The sequence below is a fragment of the Phascolarctos cinereus genome, unplaced genomic scaffold, assembly GCF_003287225.1.
Source record: "Phascolarctos cinereus isolate Bilbo 61053 unplaced genomic scaffold, phaCin_HiC Scaffold_8;HRSCAF=390, whole genome shotgun sequence".
NCBI classification, from domain to species: domain Eukaryota; kingdom Metazoa; phylum Chordata; class Mammalia; order Diprotodontia; family Phascolarctidae; genus Phascolarctos; species Phascolarctos cinereus.
In genome coordinates, this window is record NW_027556291.1 from 26,397,907 (window position 1) to 26,423,298 (window position 25,392).

The 25,392-nt window shown below is 46.2% G+C and overlaps 1 protein-coding gene across 1 annotated transcript in view; it reads right to left on the reverse strand.

Moving 5' to 3' along the window:
- UPRT (uracil phosphoribosyltransferase homolog) overlaps positions 1-22,164 on the reverse strand; it is a 35,693-nt gene extending 13,529 nt beyond the window's left edge. Inside the window, exon 1 of the mRNA XM_020964601.2 lies at positions 21,700-22,164. Within this exon, the coding sequence (XP_020820260.1) occupies positions 21,700-22,007 (308 nt within the window). The 5' untranslated portion in view covers positions 22,008-22,164. The remainder of the gene's footprint in view (positions 1-21,699) is intronic.
- Between the last annotated feature and the right edge of the window lie 3,228 nt (positions 22,165-25,392).

Genomic DNA, 25,392 nt, shown 5'->3' on the forward strand with positions numbered 1-25,392 from the left:
ACCATCTATTTAAATATTCCTCTCTCTTCTAAGTCGGCATCCTTCACTCTGCCGAGTGACCAAAAACTCACAGATCTTTTGTTTTGAAATTGGAAATTAAATGCAAGGCCTTTTCCCCTTCCTTCACCCGGAAGTAGCAGCTTCGTTGAGTCCAAGTGGAGCAAACCCTTTTTCCTATCCTCCAAACAAAAACATCCCATTCCCCACTGCCCCCCCCACACACACACACAGACTAGCTCCATTCTGGGAGCAGAATACACATAGCTCAGGACAGTCTTGCTGTCTGTCTGTCCCTGACAGGCCCTCTAAGCAGGCATATTTGCGCAGTAGCAAGTCGGCATTACTTCAAATAATCACTAGCAATTCAAGTAATTACTAGGCTATCCCCCCGCTGCTCTCCAGACTTCAAATCTATGCTCTTTACTTTCAATCAATTTAGAAATTAACATATAGCTAGGATACAAGGTGATTTCAGTTTTTACAACCCAGAGTGATGGCCAATGTCTGTATTAAAATCCATGGCATTGCTGTTCCCAGTCCAAACTTCATAAACACCCAAATCAATCAGCAAGTCTTTACTGCACATCTGCCGTGGGCCTCTCAGCGGGGACCTTGACCTCTCAGAAGGCTGGGTCAGCCAATTCGGCTTGGCCAGGTCCTCCTGAGCCAGAAAGACCAAGGGGCAGACGCAGACTCAGGTGCCGCAGCCAGCCTCTGTCATCTCAGAACCAAGTGGGGAGAGGTTAATCACCCGAAGATAGGCCAACGGGTGAGGAATTCTTTGGCCACAGCAATACACGAAACCATTGACAAAGGCATGAAGAGCCTGCTCTGTGTCGCCCATGCAGATGAAATCACGGAGCTTTTGAAATGGGGAGGCAGCTGCAGCGGGGCGGCCTACTTCAAACAGTCCTCACTAGCCTATCCCCTGCTGCTTTCCAGATCAGCTCTGTTTCAGCTGAAATCAATTTCGGAATTCAAATATAGATAGAAGACAATAAGTTGATTACATTTTTTTTAAAATCCACAGCCACCTTCAGTGCCCACATTTACATTCATAGCAGTGTTGCTAAGGCTGACATTCTGTGAAAGCGAGTGAAGCCACGTATTTGTCTGACTGATCAATCAACAAATGTTTACCTTCTATTTGCCCAGTTCGAAGCTTGGCTGTGGTATGGATCTTCTGTTAATGGAGATGCTTTTATGAAAACTAACCCTAGGCCTCATTAGCCACAGAACCTTGGAGGAAAAGCTTAACTCGATTCCTTTTTGCCTTGGAACCACTAAACTGCATTTGTCCTACTGGGAATAAAGCTTTGAAAAGACATTTTAATCATCTTCTATTTGAAAGGCAACCCAGAGAACAAGGAGTGCAAAGCAAGCTACACACCCAGAGAGCTCAAGACCATTTCAATATCGCCGAATATTTAAACAGACAAGAACGTCCAGACACTCATAATTCATAGCGTGGAAATCAAATTAAACTTTAAGCTGAGTGCCCTTTCAATTGTACATCCTGATTGATGAAGGCGCAGCAGCCACACTGAAAATGCTCGGTTTGCCTCTAATTCCCCGAGCCCCACACGCAGGCAAAGGCAGCCATTTCTTCGGCTACTCCCGAGTTCTAGCGCTAAGCCGATGCCAGGTTGGGGGCTCCCCTGCTTGGTAAACTGGCCTCTCCCCTTCTCAAAAAGGAACCCCGTCCAAACATCCACGACCCTGAAGAGAGCTGTTAAGATGCTTGTAGTTGTGAGTTTATTATAAAATAGATAGATGCACCCTATAAGAAATTCAGGGAGCTAAAATGTAGCAGAACTACTAATACTAAGATCTCGAAACACCAAAGCAAATAACAACAACAAAATAACAACACCCCTTCTAACGCATTTACCCAAACCCCATGTAGATTTTTATTAGACTCAATATTTTAATTGGATTTTTTTTAAAGTGAATCAGCATTTTTTAAGTTTTGTTCTTGAAATTTTTTCCCCTCATCCTTGAAAATAATATGAAATTACTTCATAGGCATAATGGGTATCATATTTCTTATCCTCTCAATGGGTAGGGGAGAAGGTGGAGAGAGGGAGAGAATTTGGAACTGCAAATAAAAATTTTTAATTTTTTCAAAAAAGAAAGTAATATGAAAAAAGTTGAGAAAAACTTTTTTAGAGAACAGGTCAATGTTCTCAGTTAGTTACAAGTGGCCAGGGACTACTTTAGGGTACCAATCGCAAGGACTCCCAGGGGGCCCCCTATTGGTTTGGAAGGTGAAAAAAAACTACAATAACCAAAAATTATTGATGCTCCGAGTGTGCACAGAAAATCCCATTTAGTTTCTGCTCCCACGTGGCCTCACGTCTCCAGAGATAACACGCTTCATTACTAATCCAGAAAAGGGACAAGAGAATTACTGGAGACTACTGTTTCAGTGAGAGTTCCCTACTCTGTAAAATGAGGTAGACGGAGCCAGACGATCCCAAAGGCCCCTGTGTTCTAGTTTGGACATACAATGACCCATCAAATAGCTGATATTCTTCATTTTACAAAGCACAACAGGACTGGAAAAGAGCAAATGTCACCATTTTCCAAGAAAGAGACTAGACCAACTTAGCCTGAACTCTAGGCCCATGAGCCCAAACTCTGTTTCTGGCAAAATTCTAGAACATGTTATTAAAGGAATGGAGGACAGATAATAAGGAAGCACTAAACTGGCAGATGATCGAAGTGCTATAGACATATTTTTCCTGGATTTTCGCAAAGCATTTGATAAAATATCTCATGTCATTTTTGTGGAAAAGATGGAGAGATGTGGACAAGGAAAAAAACCAATTAAGTATATTCAGAGCTGGTCAGACTTAAAGAATACTTATTAATGATCCAACATCATCTTAGCGGGAGGTCTCCAATGGAGTGCCTCAGGAATCCATTTCTGTCACCTTACACAGCTGCAAATTAGCACAAAGCTGGACACACTCTATGGCATGGGCAGAAGGCCAAAAAAACTGACAGACTTGAACACTGGGAAGAATCAAATTAGATGCATTTTAATAGGGATAAAAGTAGAGTCTAAAACTTGAGTTCCAAAGAAAAATCAGCTTCCCAGGTCTAAGATAGAAAAGGCCTAAGGTTAGACAGCAGGCCATTTGAAAAAGATCTAGAGGTTTTGGTGGATCACAAGCTCAATAAGAGTCAGCTCTGTCATGTGGCAACCAGCAAAGGTAATGAATGGGATCTTAGGTTAGACTGAAGGAGTACTTAATAAGTACTGTGTACCAGGCACTATGCTAGACTCTAGAGGCACAGATACAATGAATGAAATAATTCCTACTGGAAAGGAGCTTACATTATAATCGGGGAGACAATAAGGACACATGTAAGTATATACAAAATAAATATAAAGAGAATAAATACAAATACCTAGTAAACTACAAGACCATTTGGAACAGAAGGCGGTGCTTGTGCTGCACTTTGAGATGACAGAGCCAAAAACTTGGAGTTAGGATCTCCAGGTTCAAATCCAGCCACAGATATTTATTAGCTGTAAAGTAAGCAAGTTTCAACAGGCATGGAGTAATGTGCAACTAAAACTTGAGGGAGAGACTAGGACTATTCCTATAGATCTGGGGAGTCATCTGTAGAGAGGTGATGGCTAAACCCAAAATGAAGTGATAAGGTCACCAAGAGAGACAGTAGACAGGGAGAGAAGAGGGCCCAGGGCACAACACTGGGGAACACCAACGGGGGGCATGATGCAGATGATCAACCAGCAAAGGAGCCTGACAAGGAGTGAGCCAACAGGTAGGAGAAGCAAGAGAGAGCAACGGCCCCAAAACCCAGAGGGGAGAGTGTCCAGGAGAGAGAAGGTAGGCAACAATGTCAAATGCAGCAGAGAGGTCCAGAAGGATGAAGACCAAAGAAAAAAGACCATCAGATCTGGCATATCAAAAATCACTGGTAACTTTGGAAAGGGCAACAGCAGTCTACTGATGAGGTCAGAAGCCAGACTGCAAAGGCCTGAGAAGTGAGAGGAGGGGAAATGGTGCAGACAGCAAGTGTAGACAACTTTTTCTAGGAGTGTGGCAGAGAAAGGGGATGACATGAGGGATTTTTTGAAGGATGAAGGAATGTGGGAATGTTTGAAGACCAAAGGGAAGCAGCTGTAGTGTTCTAGAACAAGGCTCTGATCAGACCACATTTGGAGGACTGTGTTCCTTTCTAGGCGGGACATTTTAGGAAGGACATCGATAAGCTGGAGAGAGTCCAAGGGCAACCAGGATGGTGATGAGCCTGGAGTGTATTCCATGTGACAATGGATAGAAGGAACTAGGGACATTTGGTCTAGAGAAGACTTGGGGAGAATCTGACAGCTGCCGGCAAGTAGCAGAAGGTGCCAGGTTAGTTTAGCATGGCCCCACAAGGCCAGATTAGTCGCAACAGGTGGGAACCACAAAGACACAAATTGAGGCTTTAAATAAGGAAAAAACTTCCCAAGTGTTGGGGCTACAACAAAAGTGGAAACAGCTGCCTCAGGAGGGGCGCTTCCCTGAAACTTGGCAACAGGATTCATTTTGAGGCAGAGGTCGGAGTAGATTGCCCTCAAGGTCCCTTCTGACTCTGATATGATGACGTTGGTCCAACAAAATCACATGTGCAGGGGCAGCTGGGAAGCCATAACAATGGTCCAGCTGAGGGGCAGTAAGGGCCTGGACTAGGGGGATGGCAGGGGGGAAAAAGCCAGAAGACAAAAATCAACTGGACTTGCAACTGACTGCTGAGGAAAGAGATCTAAAGCTACAAGAGACCTCTGAAGCCAACTAGTGTCTGCCCCCTCGTTTCACCCACAAGGAAACTAAGACCCACAGAGGAGAAACTGGCTCAAGGTCACATGAGTAATAAGTGAAAGATGCAAGATTTGAACCCAAGCCCTTTGACTCAAAATCCAGCACTCTTTCCATTTTTCTACATGGTCTCTCATGGTCTGTTGTAACTTACTTGTGGACCTTTTTTTCTAAAATGTTTTTGTGAAACTCTCATAGCATGGGGTGAGAAAGGGAGGGGAAGAAGGGATAGAAAGAATTAGAAAAAAAAAGCCAAAATCTCTTCAGCCTGAAAAAATTAAAGGTTGAGAAGCAACATGACCGACATCTATAAAATCATGAGGTCTGTTCACCATATTTTCAAATACCTGGATGAGGGGGGCACTGTTTGAATTCTGACTGAAGTAGGATCATAAGATTATAAATTTAGAACTGGGAGGAACTAAAGACCATTGACTCTAAGCCCTCATTTTGCAGTAAGAGTCTGAGGCAGACTCTAAGCCCCTCCCCCACCTAGCGGAATTGACCAGAATCTTAGTGACTTGGAGCACTGAAAGGAGGTGAAGTGACCTGCCAGGGGGCCATACAAACATCATGGCTCAGGAACAAGACTTGAACCCAGGTCATCCCGGCCCTGAGGCTAGCTCTCTCTACATTATGCCCTGTTGTCTTTCATATTAATGAGATTTATTATAATAACTGATTAAAGGGTTTAATATCCGGAAAGCACTATAGCTGCTGGCTCAGCTGGGAGGGGACTTGCCTGGTGTCACACAGCTAGTTATGTCAGAGCTGGGATTTGAACCCAGGTCTCTCTTGACTCCAATTCTGGTGCTTTTGCCACAATTTCCCCTCCATTTCACACACACACATAGTAAACCTATGGCAGTCATTCCGCAGCAGGCAATATGAATGAGTCTGAAAAGCCTCTGGAGGAAGCTACAAATGTGGCCAGGGTTGATTCGTTTTGCTAGACAGTGCAGCATTGGGGGCCAGGGAAAAATCACTGGAAGGGATTAGGATGCAAACAGTAGTATCCAAATGCATTCAGGACCACAGCCTAGGAGATAAAGATAGTCCCCTGAAGATCCAAAGTTTATAGGTAGGGTCTACATCTCCTTCTACTGTTCCTTAAAAGTAAAAAAGAAATCTGCTGAGGGAGAAACTGTCCTCTGCTAGGGTTCATTCCTTCAACCAATATTTATTGAACTGTCTGTTGTGGTGGGGGCCACATTCCCTACCTTCAAGGAGGTTATAAACCAGGAAGAAGGCACGGGCAAAACGCAAGGGATCACGGGCTCATAGCTATAAGGGGCTTCAGAGACTAGCAGCTGCTCCAACACCCTCATTGGACAGTGAAGGAAGCCAGGGGCCAAGGGCTATGTGTTGAGGTTTAGGGGTACTGGGGTTCTGGGACTCCAAAAGAGCAACATGTGGGTCCTGCCCAGATGAATTTGACCCAAGCCTTCTTTCAGCCAAAGACAAGGTTTATTAAAGATTTTCCACATTGGCTAGACTCTTAAGGAATCTGAACATTCATGACACTCTTTTAACAAGCAGGCTAGATTAAATCTCAGCCACTGGCTAGATTATAAGAATCGGAGTGCTTTAATGGAGACAAGATGGACCTTATATACAGAAAGACTGTGGGAGAGACCTAGGAGTGGCCAAGTAATTTGGGGTGACTGGAGGAGAGGTCTGGGAGAAAGGGTCTAGGGAGGATCTTGATGGGAGTGGCCCATAGTCTGGGGTGACTGGAGGAGGAACACAGCCTGGGAATGGGGTCTAGATAGGATCAAGGGTGGGAAGTAGCTGGGGGCTTGGAGGGCTGGGCTAGGTTAAGGCCAACAAAGAATTGGGAGATTGGGCATAGGGGCAATGAAAGACCATTTGAGTGGATTATAGCCTCAGGCAAATGCTAGATACTTCCTTGATGAGAAGTGAGAAAATTCAAGGAGAGTTCAAGGAGGGAGTTTCCAAAGCCTGTACCCCATCATTTCCCCCTCAAACAAAGGGGACCCAAATTCTCAAAGGTCTCAGCTTGGGCCCATACCCTGTCATGGGGGGCTTGAGTGACATATGGGACTGGAACTCAGCTCCCATAACCAGCCAACATCCCAGGAAGGGCAGCAAAATCAAGAGACACTTGTGGAGCAGAATTTCCCATTAGTCTGCACAAGGACCAACTTCTGAGCACAGCCTGGAGGAAGGGAGGAAGTGGCTGGCTGCAGCAGGCCCTGTGGGAACATCCTAATGATCTTGTTCTACCCAGGGACACGACTGGCACACGTGGTAAATGCAAGCAGTGCAACCAAGGCATGCTCTGTGCCAGGGCTAAACGAAGCATCAGTGATTCCTCTCAGGTGTAAGCTGATCTGCAAATCACATCTAAGCAATGAAGAGGACATATTAAGCTATGGCAAGCAAAAATGTTCTTTTGTGGAAACTGATCAAAGACTGATGAAATCAAGGCCTGAAGAGAGTGAATTAAATCAAATGGATTTCAATCAAGTCTGCCCACGCAGTATCTACACTAGCCTGTATTTCCAAAACCTGTATGACATCAAAGAGATCCCAGTGGTAGCACGAGCTGGGCGAGCTGCTTTCCAAGGTCCAACTCAGGGACTGGGCTTAAGATCCCGAATGATGGACACTAGACAAGAGGAGAACTCAGCAGCTCGGGACCTGGCTGAAGGGCTGTACCCAAAGAGTCATCATCAGTGGATCAATGTGGAACTGAAAGGTCTCTAGTGAAATGTACTTAGCCCATACTGCTTAGCAAAGGATCAAAGCATTTTCTCAATGACTTGGATAAAGGCCTAGCGGGCACCCTGATCAAGTTCACAGATGACACAGAGCTGGGAGTGAACGCCAGCTCCCACACAGGATGCCAAAGTCAGGATTCCTAACAACCTTGGGCCCTGATCCAAATCAGATAGTATTACATTTATCTCTATGAAAGTTCAGGTCTTCCATTTGAGCTTTTTAATTAATTTTTATTTTCATGAAGATCTATCTTCTTTCACCTCCATTAAGAAAGAAAGCAAGAAAAATAAAACCCCCATTAAAACATTACATTTAAGGTTTTTTTAAAAACTTCTCTTCCTCCCTCCTCCACTTCTCATATCACTCAAGGCTGTGTTCATAAGTTTGTCCTCGTGAAGCCTAATGGGAAAATTCTGCTTTGTCACAAGGACAAGACAGGCAAGGACTCATTTGAAAAAGTTCTAGGGGTTTTAACAGACCACAAGTGCCGTATGAGTGTGATATGGCTGCCAATGAAGCGAATATCAGTTTAGGCTGCATTACGAGAAGCCTAGTGGCAAGGGGTAGGGAGGCAGTCTCCCCACTGTCCTCTGCCCTGGCCAGCCCAGATCTAGTATTCTGTTTAGGGGGTTGCATTTCATGAAGCTAGAAAACATTCAAGGAAGGGAGATCATCAAGTTGTAAGGTGAGATGATGTCATATCAGCACCATCTGGAGGAACTAGGGATGTTTTAGCCTGGGGAAGAAAAGAGTTGGGGAAACACATGGTAGCAGTCTTCAAGTATCTGAAGGGCAGGGCTAGCATGTGGAAGAGGGATTATACAGTCTGCTTGGCCCCAGAGGGCAGAAGGTACAAAGATGCTGATTTGGAGAAAAATGTCTTTACTCCCATAGCGGTCCAAAAATGGATAGGACTGCCTTAGAAGGCAGTGGGTTCTTCCTCCCAGAGAACAAAGGGTGGATGGCCACTTGAATACATTCTAGAGGGCCTCCAGGTTCACATACTCCCTAGACTCAACCATGTATCTTCCAAGTCTGACATTCCTCGACTGTCACACACCACTACTCCAGTCTCTTGATGCAACAACTGCGTTGGAGAGGAGAGAGAGGGGCCTGCAACATGATGCCAGAAAACCTGGCCCCCTGTCCACTGCCTGAAGAGCCTCCTCCCATGCGTTTCCATCTCTAGTATGGGGATGAGATGCCCTGCTGGGCAGGACAATGATGAGGGAAGCCTTGGTAAACTGCAAAGCTCTAACTAATAATTGCTCCCATTTATAATCATTACCTCCGTGCAAGGTTGTTGGAACAATCAAATGAGATAATGGATGTTAAGCACTTGGTACACTGGAAAAAAAAAAACAGCATAGACAAGTGAGCTGTTATTGTTTCGGGCAAGTCATGGAGCAGGAAAAAAGGCAAAGCCTCCAGAGCAATGCTCTCCCAAAGCCACAGGTTAAAGGAAGGTCCATCAGAAAGGCCTTCCCCCTGGCACTGAAAACTAGGCTTCCCTGTTTAAATCAAAGGAATGCTTCAGTGTCAAGTTCAAGTTTAATCGGAACTCAAAAAAGCGAGCTGTCTCCAGCTTCCTGGCCTGGCTCAGGAGAAGCTCACTCTCAGGCCAGGCGTTGTTTGTTTCGAAGGCCATTGTAGACAGTTTGTTCATAAATATTTATGGGTTTCCTTCTTCCCTCACCCTCATGAAAGCGCCCCAGTGGATTTAAGCAAACCTAATCAGATGTGAAAGTCGGACAAAAATAACTGTTACTACCTGGCAAGTCCTCAAGATCACAGATTAGTAAGCTAACACTAATTCTTTACTTGTACTTCCCAGCATGGCTGGGCCCAATGTTTACATTAGGTAAAGGGTAACTAACAAAGCGTTTTCTTTGTACTTGCCCAAAATAGAGAACTCTTCCCCAAGCAGAGCAGCATGGTTTAATGGAAGGAGTGCCGCCAAGAACCAAGGGGGCAGAGGAGACACCTGACCTATGGGGATGATGAGAAACAGTCGCCCTCCATAACTTACAGACTGCAGAGGAAGGTGTCTTATAAACTACACAAAACCCAAAACGGTGGCTACGCTCAAATGAACGAAAGCGCACATCTGAATTATCTTGTTTTTTGGGGGGGAAGGCATAAGAGCAAGGGAATGAGGCAGTAATTAGAGAGCCCCACCAAAAGGGACCCCCAGATAGATTCACAAGAATATTTTAAGCCAGAAGGGACCTTAAAAGACATCTAGTGCAATACTCCCATCGTACAGATGGGAAAAGCAAAGCCCCTGAGGTCTCCAGATCAATCAATCAATAAGCATTCCTTAAGCGCCATTATTATGTGCCTGGCTCTGTGCTAAAAGAGGCAAAAGACAGTCCCTGCCCTCCAGGAGTTTACAATCTAAGGGGGTGGGTGACAACATACAAGCAAATATAAACAAAGCAAGCTATACACAGGATAAATGGGAAATAACGAACAAAGGGAAGACACTGGAATTACGGGGGTTGGGGAAGGCCGGGGAGGTCTGCATTCAGAGAGGAAGAGGAAGAGCATTTCAGGCACGAGGACAGCCGGAAAGAACTCGAGGAGCCCTGAGATGGAGAGTTTTATTCCTGCAACAGCCAGGAGGCAAGTGTCACTGGATCAAAAAGTCCCCACCAGGGCAAAACTACAAACAGCAGGTCAACCCCAAAGCCAACTAAGTTTCCCTTGCTTCATCTAGACTGGGGAGAAGCCCAGAACAAGTCAGACATCCCTTCTCCAAACTGCTACACCCTAAGGTCTGGGATCTGGGATTTTATTGTGGAAAGAAATTTCCGGTATGGAAACTCCCTCCACTGGTATAGATTAGTAAGTAGCTCCTCTGCCTCTCTGAAAAATTTATGATGAAACAAGAGATAGAGAACATTAAAGGATGTAAAAAGAATAATTTTGATCACATTACATTAACAAGGATTTGTACAAACAGAATCAATGCAACCAAGATCAGAAGAAAAACAAGAAACTGGGGGAAAAATTTACAGCAAGTTTCTATGATAAAGTCCTCATTTCTGAAATATATTGAGATCTAAGTCAAAGCTATAAGAATACAAGTGGTTCCCCAATTGACAAATGGTCAACGTATATGAACAGTTAGTTTCAGGTGAAAAAAATCAAAGCTATCTATACTCATATGGAAAAAATGCTCTAAATCACTACTGATTAGAGAAAGGCAAATTAAAACAATTCTGAGGTATCATCTCACACCTATTAGATTGGCTAATATGATAGAAAAGGAAAATGACAAGTGTTGGAGGAGATGCGGAAAAACTGAGACACTAATGCACTCTTGGTGGAGTCATAAACTGATCCAACTATTCTGGAAAGCAATTTGGAAATACAGCCAAAGAGCTATAAAACCGTGCATACCCTTTGACCCATCAGTACCATTACGAGATCTGTATCCCAAAGAGATTTTTTTTAAAAGAGAGAGAAAAGGACCTATATGTACAAAAACATTTCTAGCAGCTCTTTTTATGGTGACAAAGAACTGGAAATCAAGGGGAGGCCCATCAATTGGGGAATGGCTGAACGAGTTGTGGTATATGACTGTGATGGTATAATATGATGCTAGAAGACATGAGGAGCAGGATGCTTTCAGAAAAATCTGGCAAGACTCATATGAACGGATGCAAAGAGTGAGCAGAACCAGGAGAACTTCGTACACAGTAAGAGCAATATTGTACAAGGATTAACTGCGAATGACTTAGGTATTCTCGACAATACAAAAATCCAGGACAATTCCAAAGGACTTATGATGAAAACTGCTATCCACCTCCAGAGAAAAAACTGATGGAGTGTGAATGTAGACAGAAGCATTCTCTTTTTACTTTCTTTATTTTTCTTGTGTTTTTGGTCTCTTTTCTTTTGCAACATAGCTAATACAGGAATGTTTTGTATGACTGCACATGTATAATCTAAAGCAAACTGCTTGCCTTCTCAATGAGGGAGGAGAGGAGGAAGGGCAGGGGGGGAGAATTTGGAATTCAGAATTTTCAAAAACAAATGTTAAAATTGTTTTTAGATGTAATTGAGAAAAAAAATTTAATTTAAAAAAATTGGCCCCTCTGTCCACTCTACCTTGCCTATCATATAATATTGAGTACTACAGTTCCGTGTATGAGTCTCATCACCCTAATAGACTGTAACTTCCTGAAGATTATATAATGTCTCATTGAAACTTCATACGCCCTCAGTGTCTAGCACAGCAGTGCTCAGGAAATATATGTTGCACTGTTGTCCCTTTCCTGCCATCCTGCCCTTCATCCAGCTGGCCCACTGTAGTATTAGAATACAATAAGCAGCATTTTGATCAGTTCTCCCAAAGTTGCTTTCAGAAGCTCTCTGAGGACAGAGACTGATGGTTTCATTTGCTGGTTTGGTCTTATTTCCAGTGCCTTTCATATAGCAGGTGCTTAATAAGTGGGTGCTAAATTGACTGGCTTCTCCTCAGAGGCCAGCCCCCTGCAGCAGAAATCACACTTGTTGCTCCCTTTGGACTCCGACAACTTGGCTTCAAAACATGCTTCTACCATTTCCTCCCAGTTCAACCTTAGGCCAAGTCATGCACCTGGCTCCTCAACTGTAAACTGCAGGGACTGGATCAGGTGACTCTGAAGGTCCCTTTTAGCTCAAAATCAACAGTTCTTTGATCTTCTCCCCCATTCCAGAAAAACTCGGAGAGAAAATAAGCCGAGCGAGCTCTCCCTTCCATTTCACTGCCGTTCAAGCACTCCAGGATCACTGAGCTTGCAGGGGCTGAGTGCCGCGGCAAACCTCCAGCCCCACTTAGGAGGGAGAACAAAGGAAGCCACGACTAACTTAAAAACATACTTCACCTCCTACTTGAGGAGAAAAGGGGGAGAGCTGGAAACTGGGGAAAGGGCCTTTTAGCAAATGCACTGTAGGACCTTCAGCTACAAAGGTTAGGAAGTATGCTGAAGAAAAGACTGAATTCATGGCATGCACTCAGATTTTTCTCCAGGCCCCAAAGGAAAGCATATCTATAAGAACAAAGAGCTAGAAATCAATGTTACCTGCTTCTAAAGCCACTTCACTGCTGACCCCCCTGTGACAAGGCACTAAGAGTGTTCACTCTGGATGAAGCAATTTATGGGTTAGGAGACCCCTGGGAGATAGAAGGTACAAGTTGTACTCCTGGCCTTTTACAGATCAGGAAACTGAGGTTCAAAGGAGTGAACTAACTTGCCCAGGGTCACACAACTAGTAAGTTTCAGAGCTGGGACTCAAACCAGGTTTCCCTCAATCCTCAGACCAGTGCCCTTTTCACTCTTTTCACGAAAGCATGCTTAAAAAGGATAGCTAAAGGCAGGGTGGTACAGGGTAGCTGGAGTTAGAGGGCCTGGGTTCAGATCTCACCTCTGACTCTTACTACCTGTGTGACCCTGGGCAAGTCACCATCCTTAGCTTATCTGGAAAATGAGGGGGTTGCAGCACACAGCTTCTCAGGGCCCTTGCAGCTCCAGACTCAGGGTCCTAGGAAAACAAGAGCAGACTGAGGAAATGCTCTGCTTTTAAGCAGCTCAAGCTGCTGTCTGCTACAAAAACCCATTTTTTTTGGCACAAATGTTGTCCCTGAAATGCTGAATGGCTCTGCATCTCCAAACACCACAGTGTCTGAAGAATCAAAGCCAACCTAAAGGGCAATGAAGAGATGCATAGTGGGCCAGGTACACAGCATGCTGCCACTGATGGCCTACACAAAAGAAGTGGTATAAGATATTATAGTTACACACACACAAAATTAATAATAAGACAGTATAGCTACAGATATGTGTCTGTATGTATATCCTCCACCACCACCACCACCACCACCACCACCACCACCACCACCCAGGAAAGGAAAAGATCAGAAAACAAGGGCAGGCCCAGACCCAATTGTGTGACCCTGGGCTAGTTAGTTCACTCCTTTGAACCTCAGTTTCCCGATCTGTAAAAGGCCAGGAGTACAACTTGTACAGTCTATCTCCCAGGGGTCTCCTAACCCATAGAGCTCATCTAGAGCAAACACTTCCATCACAGATGGAAGGCTGCAGCACACACTGCCTGGGTAAAAAGGGCGAGGGGAAGGCCTCTAGCCAATTGGGGAGATCTGCTGGGGAAAACTAGGGGGAGGAGTTCCTGGCCTGAATAAGAGGGAGGCTGCCCCTAGCTCCTACACACCTACTCTAGAGAAACTTTGAAATTCATAGCAGGCCGAATCATGCTCAAGAAATCCAAAGAGAAATCAAAGGAAGTTACCCCTTCCACCACAGAAGTGCCCAGAAATCCAGTCAGAAACCCACAGGCAATAGGAAAGGCGACCTCCAGCAAAACCAGTGCCAGCACTGGGCTCTTAGCTACGACCAGAGAATAGATACATGGGTAGCTTGCAAGGCTTTGTGTCCAGGGCCAAGAAGGGCAGAGGGCTCCCCTGAGAAAGCCCCAAGGTGCTCAGAAAGCCCCGGGATAGGGACACTGGAAACCCTGGGTGGCATCAACTAGTGAATGGCAAGCACAGCGCTGTAACAATGAAACCAGGAGCTCGGAGCTTTCCAACAATCTGTCCTGAGATGCCAAAGAGGGCCTTGAAGATTTAGGGGGTTAGGATAACCCCAGGGGGAACCCAAGGGACCCAAGTACAAACAAAGCAGGCTGAGCTTCAGCACAAAGCCCCAATTCAGGAACTAAAGCTGGGGAGATGAGTAAATTCAAAACAAAAACCACTGACTAGTCCTAAAAATTATTGAAAATCTAGGGATCCCCCAAAAGGAGAAAATAACTCCAAAAAACTACGAAGATTCAAAGAACAAAATGGATTTTTCATGAGGATCTATGAGACAGCCCAGACAAGATCATCCAGCGTGGGATGAGCCGCGTGCAGTGATGCAAAGAATACCCATATCAATAAGATCACAGATCCCTTGATGTATTTCAGTACACATCCTATTTTTTTTTCCTTTCAAAGAGATCTCATCTTAGAGACAAGGCCTACATTGGGATGTATCTGAAAAAGCCCAAACTACCCTCTCAATTTTTCAAACAATTATATAAGGTCTGCCTATTTTCAATTCTCCATGTCAACAGAGTCAAAGCAAATTTATACAGCTAATCCCTCACTAGCTCCCAAAGACCAGGGGATAGAAAAGGAAGGCTGACATGCTCCAATGACCTGAACACCAGCAGACAGGCCCATCATCCATATACATGATGGCACATCAAAATACCAGCAGTTTGTCAGCCCCAGAGGAGTAAAACAAACGCTAGCATCTTCTGAAACTAGTTTTCATGAAACTAGTTCCTCCGCCCATATACCCTAAGGCTTAGCATGTGCAGCCCAGACCAGCAAAAGTAATCAGGACTCAGCTGTGACTTCAGCTCTCCAGGGCCCAAGCCACACCTTGCTGGTAAAGGGAAATGTAAATGTGTGGGGATCAAGGAAGCAAAACCCCTGCTCCCATGAAAAGAAACCTAAGCCTCTGCCTTAAGCACCCCTGATGTCCAAGAACTCCCTCCATGCTACCTATCTCTAATAGAATCAGTTGTCCATCAGTTGCTGCCCATCTATGAGCTGGGCCCCTCCTCTCTCTCCTTTCTTAACCCTCTGCAGTCTGGCTTCCAACTTCATCATTCAACTGAAAGTGCTCTCTCCACCTTCGCCAAGGAGCTGAGACTAGCCAATCTAATGGGGCCTTTTCTGAAGCCTCACCTGGCTGGGACTCTCTACAGCCTTTGACACCATTGGCTGCTGATCACCCTCCGGGATATTCTCTTCTTTCTAGGTTTTAGACTGTGCATATTACATAGTACGGGGCACATAACTGAAGTTCATGTTATTCTTATCTACTACCCAATCAAAATCCTGGTAGCTGTTGTCTACAGACTCTCTTTCCTTCCTCAATGAGTTCAGTACCAGGCTCACAATTTTCTCTCCTCTCCAACTCCTGTCCTCACACTGTGAGACACATAATGACTCTCAAACACCCTAACCACTCAGTACCTCAACCTACTCACCTCCCATGAGCTCCTTACTCCTCCACCCCACCTCAGCTGCATGTAAAGATGGTCATACCCTTGATCTTGCCATCACCCACAAATATATCATCTCTATGGTCAGGAATTTGGAAATCCCCTTGTCTGACCACAATCTACCAGCTTTTCCCTGTGCCTTTCCTTGCAAAACCTTTCATCTGCACCATGACCTCCAATCCCTTGATCCCTCAATTCTCTCCCAGACCATCTCCCCTGAACTAACCACTCTCTCCTCTTTTCCCCATCTTGACCCCTTGGTGAAGCAAGTCAGCTCTACACTGTTTTCCTCTCTTGAATCCCTAGGTCCCTTATCATATCCCCAACTACACCCAGCCAAGCTTCAGCCTTGGATCACTCCCATCATTCACCACCTTCATGTCTACACAGGTGCTACTGAACAAAAGTGGGGGAAAAAAATCACACAACCGTTCCTACAGGGTCTACTACGAACTTGTGTTACATAACCTCTACTGAGTCCTCACGGCTGCTAGGCCACCCTACTATATACCTCCCTTATCAGCTCACCATCCAACTCTCCACAGCAGCTCTTCCAGACCTTTTCATCCCTCCTCAAGCCTCCCATGGCTCCTCTTCCCCCATTCTAAAGCTGAAAGCCTTGCCTCATGTTTTACAGAAAAAAAATTGAGACTCTTCTCTGGGAACTCCCTCTCTCCTTTTTCTCATCTCCTATCACTTGTACGCCTTCTGCCACTGTCTCCTCTTTCACTAGTCTCACCTGATGAGGTGGCCTACTCTTTACCAAGGGTAACTCCTCTACTTGTGCATCCTGTCTCCTCCAACAGACTGCCACTCTGCCATTCCGTTCTTTCAATCTCCCTCTCTACTGCCTACAAATACGTCCAAGTCTCCTCCACTCTGAAAAAATCTTCGCTTGATCCTTCCATCCCTGCTATCTATCATCCTCTATCTCTTCTGCCCTTTGGGGTCATACTGCTTGAAAAGGCCATCTACAACAGGCGCCTCCACTTTCTCTCTTTCTACTCTCTTCTTAAGTCCTTAAGATCTGGCTCTGAACCTTATCATTCCACTGACCCTGCTCTCCTTAAAGTTACTAATGAACTCTCAGTTGCCCAATCCAATGGCTTTTTCACAACCCCCATTGCCCTGGATCTCTCTGCAATCTCTCCTGGTTCTCCTCCTACCTATCGTACCACTCCTTCCTTTGCGGGATCCTCTGCAAGTGTCTCTCAGGGTCTTGTCCTGGGACCTCTTCTCTTCCATACTACTCTACACTATTCCATACTACTTCACCTGTAGATCTTGTCAGCTGATAATTCTCAAATCTGCCTTTCCTGCCCCAATCTCTCTGCTGACCTCCAATCTGGCATCTCCTACTGGGTGTCCTGTAGACACCTTAAACTCAATTCATCCAAAAGAGACCTCCTTATCTTTCCCTCTAAACCCTCCCCCTCCCCCCTTCCCTATTACTGTCAAGGGCAACACTACCCTCCCAGTCCCTCAGACTCGTACCCTAGGAGTCCATCCCAGACTCCTCACTCTCTCTCCCCCCCTCCCCCCCATCCAAATGCTGCCAAAGGCTGACAATTCTAACTTGACAACATCCCTCGAATCCACCCCCTTTTCCCCTGTCACACTGGCACCACTCTGGTGCAGGCCCTCATCGTCTCCCCCCTGGATCACTGCAATAGCCTTCTAGCGCCCTCTTCCCTTCCCAGTCTTCTTACGCCTTACTCCCCAACACACACTCTTGGATCCAGCAACACTGGCCTTCTCCTGGCTGGTCCACAAACAAGACATTCCATTTCTCTTACCATTCCCCCTTCCTAGAATGCTTTCCTTCCTCCACTCCTCCCATCTTTTACTGGAAGCCTTCCCAAACCCCTCTTAATTCCAGTGCCTTCCCCCTGTTAATTATTTCCCATTTACCCTGCTCAATTTGTTTATATTTGTATATTGTCTCCCCCATTAGGTTGTAAGTTCCTTGAGGGCAGGGGCTGTCTTCTGCCTCTTTTTATATCCCCAGTGCCTGGCACACAGTAGGCACTTAATAAATGCTTATTGATTGATTGAGATAAATGCTTGCTGACAGCCAATCCTAGTTTGGTGATCTGTCCACTACACTAATTACACTCAAACGAAAGGAGGCCACTGAACTGTACCGAAGGACACCTGCCGGGCACATACTGACTTAGTTTTCAAATGTGATAGAACTCTGTTTTATTGTATCTTTATTTATGTTATGTTCCCAATGACATCTGCATCTGGCCCAGGCCCCTTTCTGCAATGCCTCTTTAAACGAGCTAAGCTAAAACCGACACATTTTATCTTTCCTAATTAGCTAAGGATGAATTTGTTACTCCCAAGAGCTTTTCTTTGTGGTTTCCCCACCCCCACCCGCCATTACTCAACCAAAAAGGTCTGGGGTAAAGAGTTATGGGTGCTTCGGGTTCCATACTGTACTTACTGCCTCATTCAGGTCCCAGCTAGTCCAGACCCTGAAAAAGTTACTTTATCTCTCTGGCTTCACATATGGTTTCCCCATATGTAAGACAGGGATAAGATTTCCAATAATTACCTCACCGGGCTATTTTCAGTAAAGTGATTTGTAAAATGTAAAGCTTTGGAAATTACTCTTCTCACAACCTGATGGGAGGCAGGGAGTCCTTAGTTAATAATTCTTACTACCCCATTTTGCAGAAAATAAAACTGAGGCTTGGCAAAGTAGAAGTGACCTGCCTCTGACTTTTAACAGGCGATTCTAGAGTTCTTGACAGTACTTAAACAACACAGTTTACATCGGTATGTGTATGTGGTGGAGGGAAGTGTTGATCCGGGAATTCCAGTTCAGCCACGAGATGAAATTATAGAGACTGTAAGGAGGGGGTAACAGGGGCGAGAAGCTCTAAAGGAACCACTCTCTTAACTTTCCCCAGCCCAAATTTTTGGCTCATCAAGGGTGTGAACCGCTGATTGGCCCAGCTGCACTTCGCAACCAGGTGTTTCCCTTTCTGGCTGGGATTGAACATTTGCATATGAAAGGACCAGGAAACTCCTCAGAGGATAGTAAATTAAGGGACTGGTAGAGACGGAGGTAGTTAGTCCTCGGGCTGGGAGAGTCTTCCCAGTGAATACAAAAATCCGAGTGGCCGGGAGGGTCAGTGGAGAAGAGACTCGGCAAATTCCGAGGTGAGTTGTCTTTACTGCAGCGTTCTTTGGCTGTTCACCGGAAGCCCGGACTCTTCGCGCTTCTGGGAGGGTGGGCCAAGGTTGGAGTGGGAGAGCTTTTGCTACTATTTTTCATACCATGCCATTCTATAAAATGCCTTTGCTGTAAACTAAGGAGAAGGGAACAAGGAACTATTACAACCATTACTACCACTACCACCCCCACCAGCAGCAGCACTAAGGAGAAGAGAACAGCAGTTATTGTGTGCCTACTGTGTACCAGGTACTGTGTTAAGTATAAATATTATCTCACTTGATCTTTACAACAACCCTGGGAGGTAGGTGCTATTGTTTTCCCCATTTCACAGCTGAGGAAACTGAGGCCCAGAGAGGAAAAGTAACTTTTCCAGGGTTACACAGCTAGTAAGTGTCTGAGGCCACTTTTAACTCGGGTCTTACCAGTGGTGTCTTCTGAGCCGTAAGTTCTAGGAGTGTGGACCCCAAGGTACCTCGAATCTAGAGTAGTCGTTCGCCACGGTCCCTGAGCTGTGAGTGGGAATTAAGGGAGGCACCTCAAAGGGGATGCTATTCTGGGGGTTCAGCTGGAATACATGGGAGGTGCCTCATCCATTTACAGGGACCCACTGGATCTCTCCAGTCTTGGAAGTATCGATCTCTTGATGCCCTAGTGTAGGAGGGATCTCTTTGAAGGAAAAATTAGAAGCTTTGCTTGGGTTTCAGTCTTTAACCAACAAATTTTTTAACATTTCCCTTACTCAGATCACTGCTGAGAATCTTGACACAGTCACATGCCTTAAGCTCCGATGTCTCTGATGTCACTGTGTCAGTTATGAGCATGGCAACTGACGTGAGCATCCTTGGAATACCGCAATGCACCCGACCACCCAGAGCCCTCCAAGATGTTTATGGACTCAGTCTGATGGCCTAGAAACTGTTTAAGCCATCTCAAGGGCTTGATCCCTCTTTGGGAGTCCCACATGTTGTTCAGTAGTTTTTTCAGTGACTCTTCATGGCCCCATTTGGGGCTTTCTTGGCAAAGATACTAGAGTGGCTTGCCATTTCCTTCTCCAGTTCATTTTGCAGATTAGGAATCTGAGGCAAACACGGTGAAGTGACTTGCCCAGGATCACAGGGCTAAGAAGTATCCAGAGACTGGATTTTAACTCGGGAAGTTAAGTATTCCTGACTCCAGGCCCAGCGCTCTATCTACTGAGCCAGCTACTTGCCTGGGAGTGGGGAAAACTTGAGTTCAAATCCAACTTCACATATTCACTAGCTGTGTAACCCTGGGCAAGTCACTTAAACCACTGATTGCCTCAGTTACCCCAACGATTAAAAAAAAAAAAAGGATAATAATACCACCTACCTTCCAGGATTGTTGTGAGAATCAAATGAGAGATTTGTAAGAGTGCTTAGTAAAGTGCCTGGCACATAGTAAACCTATATGCATGCTTATCCCCCCTCCCTTTTTCTTAAGCCATCCTGCTTGCGTTACAAAAGGGGTGAATTTGAACCTCCATTTGGAGGAAGGAAGAAAGAATGAGCTGGGTTGTACTTTTATAGCTGACTCCTCAGCCTCATCCCACTGCTTTTGATATTCTCTGGGCGTCTCTCCTCAGCCAAGTCCTCTGCCTCTCTCCAAGGCAAACAGACCACACCCTTTCTAAGCAACAAGTCAGTCAAACTTGCACATTCTTCACAAGCTCCCACTTCTGGCCAAAATCTGAAAGAGGTGGCCTCTTTAGACTTCACTGTCTTTATTACCTGAGGTTCAATTACATCAGGTAAATTAGAGGAACCCCATTGACTAGGGGCTTACACACTTGCAGTATACAGCCAAGCACCACAATGGCCATTAATACACTCCAAAAGACTGCCTTTGGACAACGTTTATAGTTATTAGTTAATTGCAAGAATAGCCCACTGATAAAGGTGGGTGGGGGTGAACCTTCTCCATTAACTACCTGGCTATGTCTAAAGGTATTATCATATGGAAACATGCAGTGCTTAAAAATTAAGACCTACCCTCAAAAGTAAAAAGGGTCTCATTTTGTCTGTGTGTTTTGGCCTAGGAGGCCATCGTATGCCCCAATAGTATAACAAGGGGACACTGGCACTTGAGGGCCAGCTGAAATGTCTTAAAACTCTTTTATGCTGAAGTTTACAAACATCCTTAAAATCTTATGTTAACACACAAGGAGGCTTTGATCCCGATGGTTTGGGGAATGAGGAAGGACTTTCTTTAGGCCAAACTTGGCTCCAGGAACTGGATGTGTTGTAAATGTTCGAGTTTGGGATAAAATTACAGTAAAGCAATACCAACTAAAGAAGTGAGGATGACCAGCCCCCACATGACATTGGCCCTCTAGGGAGGATCAGTAGAGGTTAGAGTAATTATCAAGAACTTCCTCAAGGGGAAAGTTACATGTTTCCAAGTGAAAGGCAAATGCCAACGAACTTCTCTCGCACAGGTCTGTCAGCATTACAAGTGAAAGTGCTCCCTAACTTTATTCCAGAAACCACAAGTCCAAAAAGGATGGACCGCCCTGGATAGGAGATTTGGGCTGGGCGGGGGTGGGCCTCGTAGACAGTAGGATAAAGTTGTGCCACATGGGTCCCTGGGCAAGCAGAGAGTGCTTGTAGGGAAACTGACTCCTCGCTCAGGAGAGCGCAGAGCGCGCAGCTGGAGTGGGGCAACAAGGCTTCTGCCCTTAACTAGAAAACGGGAGCCTGTTGAAAACACAGCCCATCTAGGGGGGCTGACGTCGTCCTCATCTGAACGCCGGGCAAGCTACGGCTGGGCGGAGGCGGCTCTGGGTCTACGGCCACCCCCTCTGGGGTGCCCCCCTCCCCCCATCCCCCCCCCTTCCCCGGCGCTCACTTGTCCCGGATGATGGTCTGGAGCTCCCGGATCTGGTCGTTCATGGGTAGCAGTTTGAGCTGCGGGCCGAGCTGGCAGAAGGAGAGGTCCTCGGGCTCGCGGTCCTCTGGCGGGGGGCCCTCGGCACTGTCCCCGGCCGGCCCAGCCACGGCGCCGTTGGCAGGCAGCTTGGCCGGGCCTCCCACCTGGTCCTGCCCTGGCCCGCCGCCGGGTTCTGCCGGCTCGGGACACTGGGAGGCGGTGGCCGCGGGAGCTAGCTGCTGGTTATGACAGGGCATGGTGTCCGGCCGCCGGAGCTCCTTGGCCATACAACAGGGCCCGTCGAGAGAGCCGAAAGGCACTGGAGGCCGTAGGCAACTAGCGGGAGCAGCCCGCCCCGGGTCAGCTTCCGCCTTCTCTGCCCAGCCCGACCCAGCTCCAGGCCGGCCGGCTCCAGCACGCCCTCCCCCTCCCCTTCCTGATGCCCCCTCACCCCAGGCCGGGCCCAGCCCAGCTCCCCTAGGCCCCTTCAGCCCAATGGCCTCTGGCTGAGTCTGCTCCGCCCATGGGCTTGCGCCATTGGCTCCAGGACCCGCCACTCCTGGGCTCTTTTTGTTAACTAGTTCTTTGCAGTCCCTCGGACACCAGCACGTGGGGCGGACAACTTTACTCCTGTCCGTCCCGGCCTGCGTCATCCGTTAGGCCTTTCTGAACTGGCACCTTCACCTGAGAAAACCACGGGATTTGGGGCGGGAAGAACCCTTAGACTTCTCACATGGTCCAGCCCCTTCATTTTCTTGAAGGAAAGTCTGCAGGGGCACAGAGAGTAAGGGGACTGGAGTTAACTCCTGCCTGACCACTTCCCACCTCTGTGACAAGTAAGCCACGTCCCCTCTAGAGCTCAGTTTCCTTTTCTGTAAAATAAGAATTTGGACTAGATCAGTGGTTCTAGCAGCTAGATAGTACAATAAATAGAGCACAGGACTTGGAGTCAGGAAGACCTGAGTTTGAATTCTGTCTCAGAAGCTAGCTGTGGAACCCTGGGTATTTAAACGGGTCGATCTTAGTTTCCACAGCTGTGAAAGGTCAGTAATAGTAATAATAATAATATCAACCTCCCAATAATAATAATATTGTGACAATCAAATGAGATAATATTTGTAAAAGGCTTTTTTAAAATGTAAATTGTAAAAAGCCTAATCAATATAAAGGTTAGCTAGTAATAATAGCTAACATTTCTGTAGCACCTACTGTGTGCCAGGCACTGTGCTGAGCACTTTATTATTATCTCATTTGATCTTTACATCAACCCTGGCAGGTAGGTGCTATTATTATCCCCACTTTACAGATGAGGAAACTGGGGCAAATAGAACTTAAGTGACTTGTCACATAGCCAGGAAGGCTCTGAGGCTGGACTCCAGGCACTGTACCACCTAGCTGCCTTTAAGGTTAATAAAACTCAACAAGGATTATAGAACTTGGCTTTCTCTGGATCCACCCAGATCCCCCTCCTCTTCGTACTCTGAGGTGTAGAATTGGACACTTCCTCTCCATACAGAAATGCCTTGGGTTAGCAGGGCAAGGTGTAGTGACTCATGCCTACCAAGTCTGAAGTGCTCAGCTCCATATGGCCAGGCCTTTTTTGTGTCCTTAGATGAGCAGGAAGTCAGATCAATAGCAGCTTGAGACTACCAAGAAATCCTATCACCAAGGGTGCTTGTCAGAGACAATTTCCTTGCCCCTTCCAGAAACAACGAGCCTGTCTTACATGGCAGAGATTCAGACCCTAGTAGATCCTGCTCCTCTGACCCTCCCTGGGGTGTGCTAGAACCAGCTCAAAGAGGTTCCTAGGAAAACTGATTGTTAAATTCTCAATGTTAGCATTTACACCTCCAGAATACACAAAAGCTACAAATTGAGGCTTGATTTATTGTTTTGCCAGTTGTCTAGACTTAAGTGGTCGAGAAAATGTTAATAATGCAGATTAAATTTAAAAGTGTGCCCTGGATGGATTTTTTCTTGGAGACCCCGTTGTTAAACATTTACCAGCACACACCGCTACAATCCCCTTTCCCCCCCACCCCAGCCAAGCTCCTTGAAGGGGGGACTGTCCTGCTTCCCCTGCTTGCCACCACCCCCTACCCTCCTCGTGCTTAGCACAAGGCCTGGCCCCAGGAAGCACTTCACTAAGGCTTTCTTCCAGGATTGCTAGCTCCTCACTTGGAGGTGTTTCCTGTTTGCTATTGGGGCTCTCTGGAGAGCAACTCTTCTTTTGGTCTGTCGCCGCTGCTCTGTGTGGTAGCTGGCCTGGCAGATATATGGCAATGGCTCTGTCCTGTCTCTCTCCACTTTCAGTTTAAAGCTCTCTTGATAATATTTGCAATAGTGCAGGCAAATCGCTTTCTTGCCAGCTCTTGTCAGTTATACCCTATTCCTGGCTGTGAGACAGTGGTTGCTTTTTATTCGGGGTGGTGTGCTGAGGTGTCAAATTCAACCACATTCAAATGTAACTGGAAAATGTTTAACAAAACAAATAAAAATACAATACAACCTAGATAATGTTCTTTTGTGGTTTTCTAAGTCAAATCTGCATGCAACCCAAGGCAGGGATCCCTTTCTTTTTGTTTGACACCACCAGAGACTTGGAGCCAGGAAGACCCGAGTTGAAATCCCTGACTTACATTCCTCATCTGTAAAATGGGGATAAAGAACACCTCCAAGCTCACAGGGCTTCTGTGAAGCGCAAATAAGATAATATTATGTAAACAGTAGCTATTATTATTGGTAGGCAGCTGAGTGACACCCTGGATGGAGTTCAGGGCCTCAGACTCCTTTTCCTGTGTCCAAAGGTAGCCTCAGACACTAGTTGCGTGACCCTGGACAAGTTGCTTAACATTCCTTGGCCTCAGTTTCCTCATCTGAAAAATGAACTGGAGAAGGAAATGGCAAACCACTTAAGAGAGCCCCAAATGGGGTCACCAAAAGTCAGACAGGACTGAACAACATTATTAGCATTCCGATTTTTTTGGTGGGTGGCAATAGGAAGCCCTTGAAATTTCTGAGCAGGAGTGACATGCCCAAATCTGTGCATGAAAGAACTCACTCTGGCATCGGTGTCAAGGACAGATTGGTAAAGGAGGAGAGTGGACAGCAGAATCTCTAAAAGGCGGCTGTTGCAACAGCCCAAATGAATAGTTAAATTCTTTCTCTCCTCTGGGGGAGGAGGGTGTTGTGCCTGGTTGCTTCCTCCCCAAGTCAGTGCTGAGCCTCCAGGGATGAACACAGCTAAGTCTCCTCCTGAAGTAGCCAGCTGCCACGGCCCTGATTGGCTAGCTTGAAGGGGAGCCTCAGACTCTAATCCCCCTCAGTCCCAAGAGCCTGAATCTGTAGCATCTTTCCCATCCTTCTTTCTCCTCCTCCCTCCCCAAGCAAACAAAGCCCTGGCAACCATCTCGGGGTTCCCAGGCTGCACCTGCTGATTTGAAGTGGGCAGAAGAAATGGAGTGGCTACTTGGCCCGTAAATGCGCCAAGGAAAGCGGCAGCAAGATCATCTTGTCTCATTAGCACCAAGCTAAATGCAGCCATGATTTGAAAATGGTCTCATTGTAAGACTTCCCAGGACTTTAACTGGGCTACATTCGTTCTTCTGGAGCATCTGAGACAAATGACCTTGTTTTCTCAATGACCTTATGTAGGCACTGAAGCAGTTCTTC